The sequence below is a fragment of the Acanthisitta chloris genome, unplaced genomic scaffold (assembly GCF_000695815.1).
Source record: "Acanthisitta chloris isolate BGI_N310 unplaced genomic scaffold, ASM69581v1 scaffold9699, whole genome shotgun sequence".
In the NCBI taxonomy this organism is placed as follows: Eukaryota; Metazoa; Chordata; class Aves; order Passeriformes; family Acanthisittidae; genus Acanthisitta; species Acanthisitta chloris.
This window is the reverse complement of record NW_008690822.1, coordinates 83,582-97,790: the sequence shown is the minus strand read 5'-3', so window position 1 is coordinate 97,790 and position 14,209 is coordinate 83,582. Positions and strand designations below refer to the sequence as shown.

At 38.3% G+C, this 14,209-nt stretch overlaps 1 protein-coding gene across 1 annotated transcript in view; it reads left to right on the top strand.

The window, feature by feature from the left end:
* Positions 1-1,093: 1,093 nt before the first annotated feature.
* Positions 1,094-14,209, top strand: part of SLC15A5 (solute carrier family 15, member 5) — a 25,558-nt gene continuing 12,442 nt past the window's right edge. The window contains exons 1-6 of the mRNA XM_009081979.1: positions 1,094-1,412; positions 3,178-3,400; positions 6,533-6,702; positions 8,191-8,411; positions 9,998-10,184; positions 12,570-12,758. Coding sequence (XP_009080227.1) covers positions 1,094-1,412; positions 3,178-3,400; positions 6,533-6,702; positions 8,191-8,411; positions 9,998-10,184; positions 12,570-12,758 — 1,309 coding nt within the window. The remainder of the gene's footprint in view (positions 1,413-3,177; positions 3,401-6,532; positions 6,703-8,190; positions 8,412-9,997; positions 10,185-12,569; positions 12,759-14,209) is intronic.

Genomic DNA, 14,209 nt, shown 5'->3' with positions numbered 1-14,209 from the left:
GAGCTCCATTTAGAGCAGCTGACCTGATCTGCCACTGCCTTGTAACATGTGTATGCATTTACAAAATAAATGTGGAATGCTTCTCCTTTTTAGTTGAAAGTATTTTGAACAGGTGTTAGTGATTTTAATGAGCTCCATCAAATGGAGAAACTGATTTGGGAAATCAGCAAACTTTTCTGTGGATAAAGTAGGAGGAACATTTAAAAAGCACTGTAAGTTTTGCTCTTCCCAATTCCCTTTCAAGGCTGTAATTGCTTTTTTTTGATATGAGAGAGAACATCAACTGTGCCCCTGCCCCTTCTGATGCATTGTAGCTTTGCTGCAGTATCTGCCTAGAGAAAAAGTTGTGGTTTGGGTTGCTTCTAGATTGCTTTTTTCCTTTTGCTAATAAATTTGACTCACTTTCCTTTAAAATTTGCTTTTCTGCCTTAAATGTAGTGGCATTACTTATTTTTATAATTAACTTTATCTGAATTTCAACCAAAAATAACAAGAAATGTCATAATGATTGGCTAATGTTAACCTTAAAAAAATTTCCCTCTCTTTATCTTAACTTGCAGTTTTTCACTTGTTGCCTAATTAAAGTATTGGATTATTTGAACCAAATTATTTTCTGTTATTTGAATTCTGCTGAAAATGTTAGCTTTCATGTGTATTTAAACCTTTATCTTTAACATGCAGTCCTATCTGTACATACACTATTGGATTCACATAATTTAACAGGTAATATAATTCTAGGGAAAAATCTTGTTCACCACCAAATGAACTAATTAAATAAACTGTTTCACTTCCTGAGTGTTGCTAAATTCAGAAGCTGAAATGTTGATATAGTTGATTGTTTTGTTTTGGGGGCAGGTTTTCTTATACTCTTTGATCCCATATGTAATACCACAAAAGTGACAGGTGCCCTAAAAAATTGTAGTAGCAAAGTGTGGAATTCAAAGCAAGAGTCTTACCAGTTTGCTAATTGCAGTGCAGGAGCACACAAGTATACCTGGAACTTAAGCTGCTCTACTCAGTTGTGCTCAAAAAAGAGGCAAGCTTGCCTGGTGCAGACAGAAGAGACATGCAAGAGAAGGGATTTCTGAACCACATGGCTGACAAGGAGCAGAGACCCTTACCTGGGAGAAACAAACATGCTGGGAAACTCTCTCAACCTGAGAAGAAACTCCAAGAGGCTATTTGTGTGCTGCTGGTGGAGCTGTGTGAGAGATTCACCTTCTTTGGCATTGTGTGCAACATGATCCTCTTCTGCACTCTCAAACTTGGCTATCCCAACTACCAGGCAGCTATTGTCAATATGTGCTTTGTAGGCACCTCCATGCTGACCCCAGTCCTTGTGGGATGGCTTGCTGAATGCCTTGTGGGGAGGATCAAGCTTGTGTGCATCTGCATGTTTCTACACTTCCTAGGTAGGTGAACACTCCAGTGTCTGTTTCATATTTTACTAATTCTCTTGTAGAAATGCATTCTCGAGCATTGTGTATGAAATCTAACTATTTTCTCCAACCCTGTGGCCATCTAACTAGGTAGGTGAACACTCCAGTGTCTGTTTCATATTTTACTAATTCTCTTGCAGAAATGCATTCTCGAGCATTGTGTATGAAATCTAACTATTTTCTCCAACCTTGTGGCCATCTTCTCTAATAGCTAATTGCTTAGTTCCTCCTCTACATAATGCACTGCAGTGTTTTTGCCTTTTTACTTTTGTGTGGCAGTGCTTTGAACAAGACTAAGGAACATTTGTATGTGTAACTTGTGTGTAGTTGGTGCACAAACTTGACTCCTCTAAAGTGGGTTAGCTATTGAGAACACAGATGCTCAACTCTTAAAACTGGTCCCTTGGACAATCATTTAAGGTTATTAGTGTTTGGCATGAATGCAAGGCTTCAGCTGGAGAGGGAGTTTGGAAACTGTTTCCCAGCTGTTGGTAGTAAGATTGTACATACAGGTCTGTGACTGCTGTGTTTGGACAGGAGGAAAAGATGTATTTAAGCATATACCACCGTAAACAAATTTTGCCTAAAGTAGAGGGTGTATCCTACTACCTGCACTGAGGGCCTGCTTTCTGTTAGCACATTCTGAATCTTCCCTTGTGTTATTCTGGAGCTCTTTTACATACAAGCACTGTTCAAACCAAGTATGACTGTTATGTAGCAATTAGAGCATCTCCAAGCTGGTGGTTATTCTGTCAACTTAAACCAAGTTGATAGAAATACTTCTTCCTTGAAGCAGTTGTTGAGCATAAGCTAGTCTGATTTCTGCACTAGCCAGTGACGTTGTTATTTAGACATGCAACAAAGCAAGTACAAAATCAGAGTCATTCCTGAAATGTTCTTGAGCTGATTGCAAACCCGTTATGCAAACAATCTGGAAAAAGGATTGCAGTTGTGTTCCACAGTTTCTCCCATGGGTTTAAATCTCCTCCTGCCACTTGTCCTTTCAGTGCATATCTTAAAGTAGAAGACAGGTGATGCAAACAGAATTTGATGCTTTTGGGTATTTCTTTAGCCAGAACTCTTTTCTTTGGAGATAAACCATTAAACATTCCTGACATATTAGGGTTTGATACACAGATATAGCAGTGGCTAATGTTGGTGTTGTTGACACATCAATATATTTTAAATTTTCTGTCCAAATTATAGCTTGAAAAATTTGTAGCTGATTAAATCTGAAAGACTTGCTTTGCAGCCTGGAGGTGGCAAATGCAATTCATAGCAATGTTTCTACAGGTAAAGTTTCTGAAAATCATGTGTGTTTTTCATGAAGCTGCAGCAGGAAAAAAAAAAAAAAAAGAAATTTTTTCCACAAAAGTTTTGAGAATTTGTGTTAAATTATGGCTTTCATTACAATTCTGGGATTGATAGAAGAAACAGAAAAGGCTGAATTTCACCTTGGGGAGTTTTGGGAGGTTTTTGGTTAATTTGTGGTTCAGTTGATAGAAGAACCTGAATCCTTACAGGCATTTCAGAGACCCATAGAGGTCTTGCCTGACTTTATATAGCAACCTCCATTAAGGTTCTGCCTCTACAGAATTCTGACTCTCCCTTTTTGCACTCTTCAGTTGTGTATCTTTGGTTTTTCATCTGTCTTTTCAACATAACTGCTTGAAAAATGTATGTGTCATATTCATCAGGCTGATTCTAATCCACTCCAAATAACTTTCTTTCGTTCCAGGCACAGCACTGTTACCTGTTGTGTCCTTCCCCTTTGAAGACATTTACATTGACAGACGACATATTCTTCATACTCTAACCAAAAGGGAGCAGAAAATAGTATTCTACTTTGCACTGCTCACAGCTAGTCTGGGAATAGGAGGCATAAGAGCTATAGTTTGTCCATTAAGTGCATACAGCCTTGAGGACTGTGGACCAAAGGAACTTCTTTCATTTTTCAACTGGTTGGTAACTTAGTGTTGGCTAAATATCTGTTTGGAATGATAGGGTGTTGCCTTGAAATTCACTGCTGACTTATGGATGGGGGGGGTTATGTTTTGCTTTTTACTGCAAAACAGTTTGTTTCAGAAGAGTTTCTGAGTATTTCAGTTAAACCTTTCCTGACTTTTTCCTTTTGCTAGGACCAATAGATGATCATCTGTTTTGGCCTCCTACAGAAATATTCAGTCTGAATTAGGATGAAACAATTTGCCTATATGATCAGAGACCTGACAACATTAGTTGCTGGTAGAACATATTCCATTTGGTTTTCCACCTTTCACATGGCTACCCTGTTAGGATATTTTGCTGTCACTCTCTGACAGTAGCAAAATTCAATATCTTAGAATTTCTATCAGAGTAAGCTTTTAGCCAAGACAGGCAGCAGTAGAGTCTGCTGGTTTGCTGGCACTAGGGATTGCTAGTAGCCCCTAACTGCTGAGCTCAGCAGTAGTTTTCTGCTGTTTTGTTTCAGCTCAGTTGCTGGGAAGTTCTGGCATCAGATAAACCACTTGACATTTGTGGTTTGGTTTTATTTTTATTCTTTAAGAAAAACTGCTCTTCAAATGGCTCTTCAAATTCCTATTAACTATTTCTTTCTCAGTGCATCAGAGGTCATTTTTGATATTTTGTTTGCCTTTATTTACCACTTCTGTAGCCTTGTACAGTGCTATATTTTCTGGTTAGACTGTGGAGCGAGGAAGTTGCAGTGGGAACCTCCATATTCCTGCTTCAAGGCAGGGTGAAGAAAAGCCCTAAGCTGCCCCTTTTGCTCTCCTTTATGTGCACAGTTATTAAAATCAAAACTGAGCACATTTGCATATGAACAATGCAGTGCTGAAGAATCAATGAAGATCTTAGTGAATCAGATCTCTCCTCCGCTGGGGATGGCTTTCCTGGCTATTCTTTTTTCCTCCAATTATGTTAATATCAAAGAGTTTTGAATTAAATCCAAACTTCAGTGAATAAGGTAGCTTTACCAAGGTGGATGAGACTGTTTGGTTCCTTAGAGCAAATTCTGCCTCCTTGACCTGCCCATAGGAGAGAAGAGGAAAAAAATCCTTCCTTTTTACTCTATTCTGAGTTTTAATCCTTAATTAGCAACATCATTTTGATTAAATAAGACTCTGGGGGATTAAGACTGGAGAGCAATCAGTTGTTCTGAAAGATAGCTCTGGAGAATTTATTGTACTGTGGTCTTAGCCATTCAGAATTGTGTTTAATCAAAGTGACATTTCTCAGTGTTGATTACAAAGGAGATATAATACGAATAAAAAGTTCCTTGGGGGAATCCAAATGGGTCAGTTCTTGGAACTTTGGAAATATCAAGAAAGGCACATGAGCAATTAAAAACATGTAATAATTTTTGCAGTGGCACCCAAGGAGGAGCTTGGATGCCCCCCCCAAAATGGAGGGTTCATTCTTAGCATTCTTAATCTCATTTACAGAAAGAGTGCTCAGGCACTGAAATGTGCTGCCCAGGGAGGTGGTGGATTCACCATCCCTGGAGGTTTTCAAGCTGAGACTGGATGTGGCACTTAGTGCCATGGTCTAGTAACTACAGTAGGTTTGGAATCGATCTTGGAGGTCTCTTCCAACCTGGTTGATTCTATGATTAAACCTCTTGGAACATGATCACTTTTTTGGTGAGCAGTTTTCCCTTGGTAGGTGCTTGTCACAAGATTAAATTCTAAAACAGTATAAAATGAGATAGTTGCATACTCTTGGTGAGTTCAAGTCTGTGTTCTTAGCCAAGTTCTGTTTAAACAATCAGAATTAGTGAATTAATGATTGGGTTAAAAGACCTTGTAATTACCTGTTTTCTAATTAAATCCTTCAAGACTGCTTTGGACATCTAGGGCCTCATTCTAACCCCTACTATGCACCATGGCTCTGACCTTCTAATAAATAGAATATAGCAATGCTAAGTGAAGAAAGGACTTGGGTTCTGCTGGACTAAGTTTCCCTAAAGAATTCTGTATTTCTACGGTTAAGGTCATAGGCTGGCACTATTTTTGCAGCAGAAGTACATTCTGTCTATGTGAGCAGAGAATGAGAGCAAAGGGTACAATCTAGACTAGGGGTGAGAGTTAGCAGAGTTGCATATTGTCTTACAGATTTGCTGTTAAAAAAAAAATGCAACTAACATGGAACTAGTAGTATTTTCCACCTTCCCTCACTCCTTTTCTTTCCATACACTGCAGATCAGCTTTTGCCATTATCCTGGACATACTTTATTTTGACTTTTTAAAATGTTTTTCTACCCCTTTGGGTTGGGGGGTTTTTTTCCCCCCCCCACCTTATTTTTGCAGAGAACTCCATACTGACTCTGAAAAAACCTACCTCCTACAGAGCTGTAGTATAGAAAAATACATAGCTTGGCTAGTGGTCCAGACATGGAATATCTGGGGCTGAGTTTGGATAAATCAAAACTTAATTTGTGAGAGTTAGGCATGCTTACAAAAATAAAAGTACTTCAGGTGATGAGAAATTTACTGAGTCTTCAAAATTAATCCAAAAATTCAATTTTAGAATATTTTCGTATATTTGACTTGATCTCAGATTGTTTCATTCAGCAGATTCATCTCAACTGTTCCATGAAGTAAAAACTTTTTGAATAACATATAAACATAAACAATAATTTTCCATAACAACTCACCTGGATGTTACTTCTTTAAAGTTATCAGAATGAATACATTAATGTGTTATAGGATCATTAGGTATATGTGGGTTTGTCACAGTAGCATTTAGGTTTGTGTCTGTACTGTATGCACAGAACTTGTACTGCCAGATATTAAATCTGTAAATGGTAAATGTTGATGTATTTAATTAGTGTCACCCACAAGAATATTTCCAGTGCTAGACTGATAATTTGTTCAGCTCTACTGCCTTAGTACACTTACTTTAATCATATACCTCTTGCAGCTGAGACATTGGAGTGAAAGGCTGTGTTAATTGCTGTGTCAATGTGTGCATGGGGCTGATGCTGTCCATGCCTACTACACTTAACCATGCCTTTAATTTGATGTTTTAATCTCTGTAAAGGCCTTCTATCATTCATTCTCTCCGCTCTTCTCTCTCTTGTCTCTGTGTACTAGGTTTTATTGGCTGGTTAACTTAAATTCTGCAGTTGTCTTTGTCAGCATTTCGTACATCCAGCAATCTGTGGCCAGGAATCTTGGTTTTCTTATCCCATTTGTGTCTGGGCTTATGGCTATGATCACAGTCCACATGGTGCGTGGTGAAATGATTTACAAACCCAAAACAGGTAAGAGGCAACTCTAGCTTAGGAAATAGCTTTAGAGATTACTTTCAAAGAGATCAACTTGCATATCTCAGAGTTCTTTCATAACACTGCATTGTTTGGTTGGAAATCCTTGGGGTTTAGCCTTCCAAAGTCTGTGTGTAAGAGAAAATATCCATCCTCTCTAAAGACAGATCTGGAGATTCTGGATAGGCTGAACAAGTGGGAAGCACTCTCTGGGAAATTTGCATGTTTTCCGTCATGTCAAGGCATGTGTCAAAGCATGTGCCTGTGCAGGAAGAGGTATAATATGCATGATGCTGGGAGAATTTTTGTCAGGCTTGGTTCAACTTGTGCCAAGTGTGTTTTGGTCAGTTGGAGTTTGCATCTATGCTGATTGTGCTCTATTGCCTCTCCTGAACTCACAGCTGGGCAGCCAGGAAGTGTGATTAGCCAGCTAAACATAAGTTAGTCACCAGTAGAAAAAAGCATTATCATGTCTTTATCTTGCAGAATATCTGATACTTAGATATTTTGGTACTTGTTGTTATTTCAGTGTGCTTTCTTATACAACTTCAAGTGTTTTTGCTCATCTGGAAGTAACTAGTAATTCTGAATAGTTAAATAGTTCCTGTGCAGATATTTTAGTACAGAAGTTCTTGTGCATCTGTGGCCTCACCACTTAGTACCTGAGCTCTACATGGCCAATGTCTCTCTCCAGTGACCAAGCACAGAAATACGTGGAGCCCAGATGACTTGAAAAAAGGCTATAAATGGCCAAATCTTGATGTTCTTTTTGCAACAGAACCCAGAAACTGAGAGCAATTTATTATATCAGTCTTTATGTTAAATATAATCTAAATAAATATATATTAGTAGTGAGGGAATTAATGCATAAATCAAGTGTTTGGGAATATTGTAGTGAGGACATCACTAGAGAGGTTTATTCTAAATAAATAGAGCCATAGAGATTCATTCCCTCCACAGTGCCCCCCAAACCTCATGATGATATGCAGCTAAGGTAAGCAAAGACTACTATGAAATGAGCTGAATTGTTGTGGAGAGAGTGGGGCTTACTACAGGTTTTACAACCTGAGAGGTTGAAAAGGTTTAGTATAGTCCTGAGCTGCCTTATTTCATATGGACTAAATCTGTAGTTTATCGATTAACTAGTTTAATTCTAAGTAGAATAACATAAATTTGTAGATTGTCTATCTTGGCCATCAACCAAATAAGCAAAGTATTTGTTTCTTCGTATCAAGTGGTAGCAAAAGACACTCTTCTCTGTGGGTGTTGTACTGGATTGGTTTTGTAACAATTAGGCTGAGAACCAACTGGAGCCAAAACAAGAATATTTTGGAACAAATCCAGACTGTTCTTACCTTTCTCCTCCCTAAAATACATGCATGCGAATGTACCAGCTTATATTTTTTCCTCCCAAATTGTCTTGTCTTGTTTATTTTGGCAGGAAATAAAAACATGCCAATATCTGATGTGTCTGATTGTTTGCAGACAGTTCCTTGCTGACGACTTTTGGGGTCATTGTTAGTGCCCTGAGGACGTGCTGCGTGCGCTATCGCTATTTCAGCGGAGGTGTGACAGACTGGCTGGACCATGCCAAGGAGAACTATGGTGGCCAGTACAGTGAGATTCAGGTGGAAAGCATAAAGTCACTTGCCAGACTCTTCCCACTGTTTACTTTCCAAATTCTCTACAGAACATGCATTATACAGGTGTGTATATATATAGCTTTGAAAGAAAATCTTGATGTAGACTCGTGTTTGCTGCAATGTGTCCAGGCATGTTTTGTCTAACTGTTGCTTTACCACCTGAGCAACCTCAGAGTAGTTTTAATTACCTAAGAATATGCCTTGCTCTAACCTCTAATCTAATCAAATAATGAAAATTGACTTGGGTGAGGCTTATGAAGGAGCTTGTGTGACTGTGCTGCTCATTTCTCTGAACCTGTACTGGTTGAAACATCTTGTGTGAGAGTCCTGTGCTCCTGGATCAGCTGTGTTGCAGTCACCAACACTGAGACTCAGGCTTGGCATTCACCTGGAAAAAATGGGATTTTCCAGTTTCTTAAATGTTCACTCACTTTCGGGGAGAGACAGAAAATCTTTGCTGTTTTGGTTGCATATTTCTCCTCCTGTTTTGACAGGATTCTGTGGCTGTTGTGCCCACAGTGGAGGTGGGTGGGTTTCCATTTGTGGGAAGCAGCAGTCCTTTCCCAGCCCTCTGTCAGGCTTTGTGGTTCTTTGAGCTTCTGAGCCTCTGTATGTTATATAAATGTAAATGTGTCAAGAAGCTACTTAAGCTGACATGATTCCTTCAGATTCATTTCTGTCTGGATGATCCTGGCTGAGCAGGAGTTTGAGGTAGCTTACCCTTTGGCAACTGGAATAACAAGTTTATGAGCTGGCTCAGAAATTCATTTTTACTTATTGGTGCTAAAATGCTGCTTAAGGAAATGCTTACAAATATGTGGCATGTACTGCTTCATTGACACTACCTCTTGCCATCATCCTACATTCTCATCCATCTGCCTCATGCTTTCTCCTCTTCTCTCCACGACTCTTCCTCTCCCCACAAAAGCACAAAAAATCCAAACAAAACCTTCCAAACCAACAAACACACATATATGACTGAGGTTATACATTAGTGACCAGGTGAAAACTAAGCAGATAGCATTAATCGAGTTTATAATAATTAGGTATTTATCTAGAAAATATAGAAGTATATCCACTGCTGAAAGAAATTGCTTACTCCTTTGGCAGAATTTCCTATAAATATAAGGCTCTTTCTCAGATTAAGCGATAGATCAGTATCTTTTTTTGTAAATATTAACAGTATTTTCTCCATATTATTAAGTTAACAGATTTCAGTGCCTGTGATTCATGTTGATGATATTTTAATTCCTATAAAGATGTCAATTCTTATTTGCAATAGGCATTGGAAAAAGAAACCAACAAAATTTGGCTCAGTTCTGATTTTGCATAGTTCTGGTGCTGCTTATTCTCTCTTACAATTTATATCTTCTTTTGGAGGTGGAAGGATCTTCTGTGCATTCTCACACAAGCAGGTGGAATTATTTGCTTTTGTAGCAAGTGTCTTACAAGTCTACTTAATTGCATACTATATTGTCACTATCTGAAATGCTTTCTTCATGAATGGTCATTCCTTTTGGCCAGTAGCTATTTGGTTTAATGTGACTTTGTCAGAAGGAAAAGAGTAGAAGTTTCCAAATATAGTTAAAATCTTATCCATGAAAGACACCTGGTATACTAATGGACTGGGGGTTTTTCCTTCAATGCAGATTCCTTCAGGATATTATCTCCAAACCATGAATTCCAACTTGCACTTTGGTGGATTTGTCCTCCCAGTTGCAGCAATGAATGTGATAAGCATTGTGCCACTCCTGCTTCTTGTTCCTGTTTTGGAATGCATTAACTCATATCTCTTTAGTTCCAAGAACACTGGCCATTCTCCAACAATTTACATTGGTATGTATAAAATACAGTTTTAATATGGTTCATATTTTGAAATAAACTTCAGTATGACTATAAATGTTAAGATGGACTTGTGTTGGGATGATACTCAGAGGTAAATGTTTCAAAGGAATTTTTGAAAAGAGTCCTGAAAACACATACTAGATATCAAGAAAAAAATGCATAGGTTTTGTGTAGGACAGACACAAACCCTTCTGACCAATAACAAAATGTTGAGACACACTCACAAATAACTAGGAGTCATTCTAAGGAATTGGTGAGAGAAATTATATTAACTATTTAGGCCTGAGAATTACTCTGACTTGTTTTCTTACATATATGTTTGATTTATCCATTCACATTTGGAAAGCTAATTTACTTTCAAAATCTGTTTTGGAGATTAAAAAGTCCTTCAGTTAGTTGCTGTCTGATACTGGAGAAATGTATGTTGTTCAAAATGGTGAGTTTGGATTTAAATAACTCCCCAAACCTCTTCTGCTCTACGATCCAAAGGGATCCTCTGCAACCCTCTTCTGGGATCAGCTACATGTGGTCCCACTAGAACAGCAACTTCCATTCTGTAGTCACTTAAAACTCTCCCCTTTTGTAGATACTCTCATTAAACTTGCTCCATTTTTTATCTCCCAGCCTGCATTACAAACCTCAGACGAAAATATTTATAAACTACTATTTTCTCAGTGTGCTGCTATTAATTCAGTGCCCCATGGCAAGCAGCACAGTGAGTACTGACACACACAGAGGTATTAATCTGACTAAATTAGCCTAATTAAGAGTGTTATTAAGTTTTATACAAACCAGAAGCATATAACGCAGCAGGTTGCAATTACCCTAGTTTTTAAAATAACATCTGCATTAAAACACAAAAAGCACATTCAGATAATCATTTTCCTTTAAACCATGGAAATTTCAAGTTGGTATTAATGGTCTATCCTGTTAGGTTGAACAGCAGTAGAAAATATGCAGTGGTTTATTGGTAATAGCTTCATTTATTAACATAGCCTCCTGTTAGGGGTGATAAATTACCTGAGGCATAAAAATACCTGTGAGCACAGGCAATGGCTTTGGATATCCAAGTGTATGACTGCACCTGCAAGTATGGCAGACCTCTAAGTGCCAATATTTTTGCCAACAGTTAATTAGGTTTGCAATTATTTTCAGGAACAAAATTGGAAGTATAAATAGGCAGTTGGTGTTAAGCCAGCCTATATTTTAATTCAACTCTTGTAAAAAGAAGGAATTTACATCATTTTCTGGAAATTTTCAGTGTGTTAAGACTAAGTTTTCAAGGATGAACCATATAGACAATATTGAACTGAAGCATCTGATTGGTCTGTATTAAGAGTCCATATGAAAACTGTAGACTGTTACTTTCTCTATAGCTTTTTATTTGTACATTAGATATGACCTGAAAACTTTAAAATCTTACCATGAATTTAGATTGTGTCCCAAATATGTAAAGTATCTGTACCTCTTTATGAAAGCTATGACTATTTGGTAGACTTTTTCCAGACTTTTTTTAGTAGAGTTTTTCCAGCTTCATAGTTTGTTTTTTTTTTGGGGGGGGTTGTTTGTTGAGAGGTTTTTATATATATATTTATGCTACTTGGTTTGGTCAATAATGTAGAAAACTCAGTAGAGAACTGAAATGATGCAGTGATATATTGAAATGTGTTTGGGTTCCAGTGTATTGTGGATCATGCAGTGATACTTAGAAAACTGGACAAAACTCTTCCAGTGATGCAGCTCATCTCATCCTAAAATGTTAAATAGTCCATCAAATGAACTATCAACACACTTCCAAAAGAAGTTCAAGGGAGCTCTATAGTAGGATCTCCTGAGATGTGATACACACTGCTGATCTTTTTCTCTCCCATTTGTCATGGCCTGCAGCCTTAGAAATCTAGTACTTCAGCTGCCTGCAACACTTCTTTTTTTAATAGAAAACAAATGGGTAAAACTAAAAGTGTATGTGTCTGTTTCAGAATCTTATTGCTGCTTAAATAGGAGAATTTCCTGCTGCTTGGTAGTCTTGTGTCCACCCAGTCTACTGTAAGATCTGGAAGTGCATTTGCCTTTTCTTTCTCTCCTCTTACCTCCCTCAATCTTCAGAAAGCAAAAAGTTCTTTGTAAGTTAGGGAAAAACTTTTCTAAAGACCATTCTCATTTATTCTTAAATTCTTAAATTCTTTCTGTGCTGAGCTGGTGTCCCTCTGCCATAAAGAGTACTTGCTCTATAAATACTTGTCCATATTTAGGTGTTCAGAGAGAATGTTTTGGGGCAGGAAGCTTCTTTTGCATTTCTTAGGACTTTGCTCCACTCTAATCACACGATGATCCTGTAACTATAGCCTTGGGGAATATTTTCTGTTCTTTCCCCAGTTGTAGGTCAGTTATCTGCTGCACTTTCAGTGATGGTTGCTGGATTCTCCGAAATACACCGAAAACATTTCCCTCAGGTGGAGCAGACACTCTCTGAGGAGGTTTTGCTGGTCTCCTCCATGCCTTGCTTCCATTTAGCTCCTCAGTACATCCTACTTGGAGTGGCTGAAGCCTTGGTAACTCCCTCATGTAAGTAATATCTAATAGGCTAAAGCAAGAATGTCCTGATTCGCAGAGAATGATATCAGCTGCCTAAAAATAATTACTGTCATCTGATATTTTATCTCTGGCTCTCTTCCATAGGCTTAATGAGCAGATCTGTGCTTTACCTGCTTCAGAGTAGCATAATTTGTCTTGCTGGCTGTAACTCAGAGTGAGCAATGATATTGTTCCAGATTAACTGGAAGGTAGCACAGCCCAGTCAGGTCCTTGGGGTGCACAATCCACCATTCAGTCTTGAAGCTGAACCTGCCTCAGGCAGGGGCTGGGCTGGGTGTGTTCCCCAGGTTCCTTCTGGCCTGAACTCTTCTGTGAGGATTTTGAGGCAGAACAGACATGAACATGACAGCTGAGCTATGGTTATAGTCTGTGACCACCTTTTAGGCTGCAGGCAAAGCAAGGTGAAACAATTTAGCTCAACTCTCTTCACTTATGGGCCCAGCTAATAGAATTATTACATGTTTTTCACCCACACAGAGCACATGCAGGCAGGTAACACAGCTCAACTGCCAGGCTAACCTAGCAAAGGTTGTAGGCAGATGCAAGATTTTTGTTAGTGCTGCAATCAGGAGTCATGAGAACATGCCTTCACAGCCCATCATGCCTTAGCTTGTGGCATGGAGCCAGAGATAAACACTCCTGTTTTACAGAGCACATACATTGTCGTCACACTCTTGATTGTGAGTCTGAACATTCTCTGCCTTCCATAATTTACTTTTCCATGTCTACACTGACATTTGTGAGGTTTTTTTCCTTCTGAGGAGCTTGCAGAGTGTTTACCAGTGTTTTACCTTGCAGAGCTTAAAAAAAATAGATGTTACTATTATAAAAATAATCTAAGCAACAGTCACTTAGAGACACAGGTAAAGTAATTGACCAGCTGATCTCTGCAGGCATTTAATTCTATGGGTTGAGTGTCTCTTGTTCCAGCACAACCCCAGAAATATTCAGCTTTTTATTTAAGGGCAGAAAATAACTTCAGTGTCTCAGCTTCATTCTTACAGTCTAAGACTACTGAGAGCTGTGGGTCACAGTCTATCACTAAAAAGGTAATTTTCCCTAGTTTTAAATACTTAGCACTTTCATAATGCCTCTTCATCGGATAGCTCTCAAGTACTTAACTGAGACAGGTTTCTAGGCAGGTAATTTGGTTTCTAGGTTACAGGCTAAGTGTAACTGAAAACTGTGACCTTCTCTGTTTAGCTTAACAAAAAAAAGGTTAGGAGGTGACTTGCTTACAGTCTTCTCATGCAGTAGCATGAGAAGAATATTGCTGGTAGAATAAGGCTTTTTAATCTAGCACACTGAGACACAACTGAAGTTCAATGACTGGAAAATGACATTAGCCTTTAGAAAAGAAATAAAACTCTGTCTTGGGTTTTTCTTTATTTTTTTAAAGATCTTTTTAAAGGAATATGATT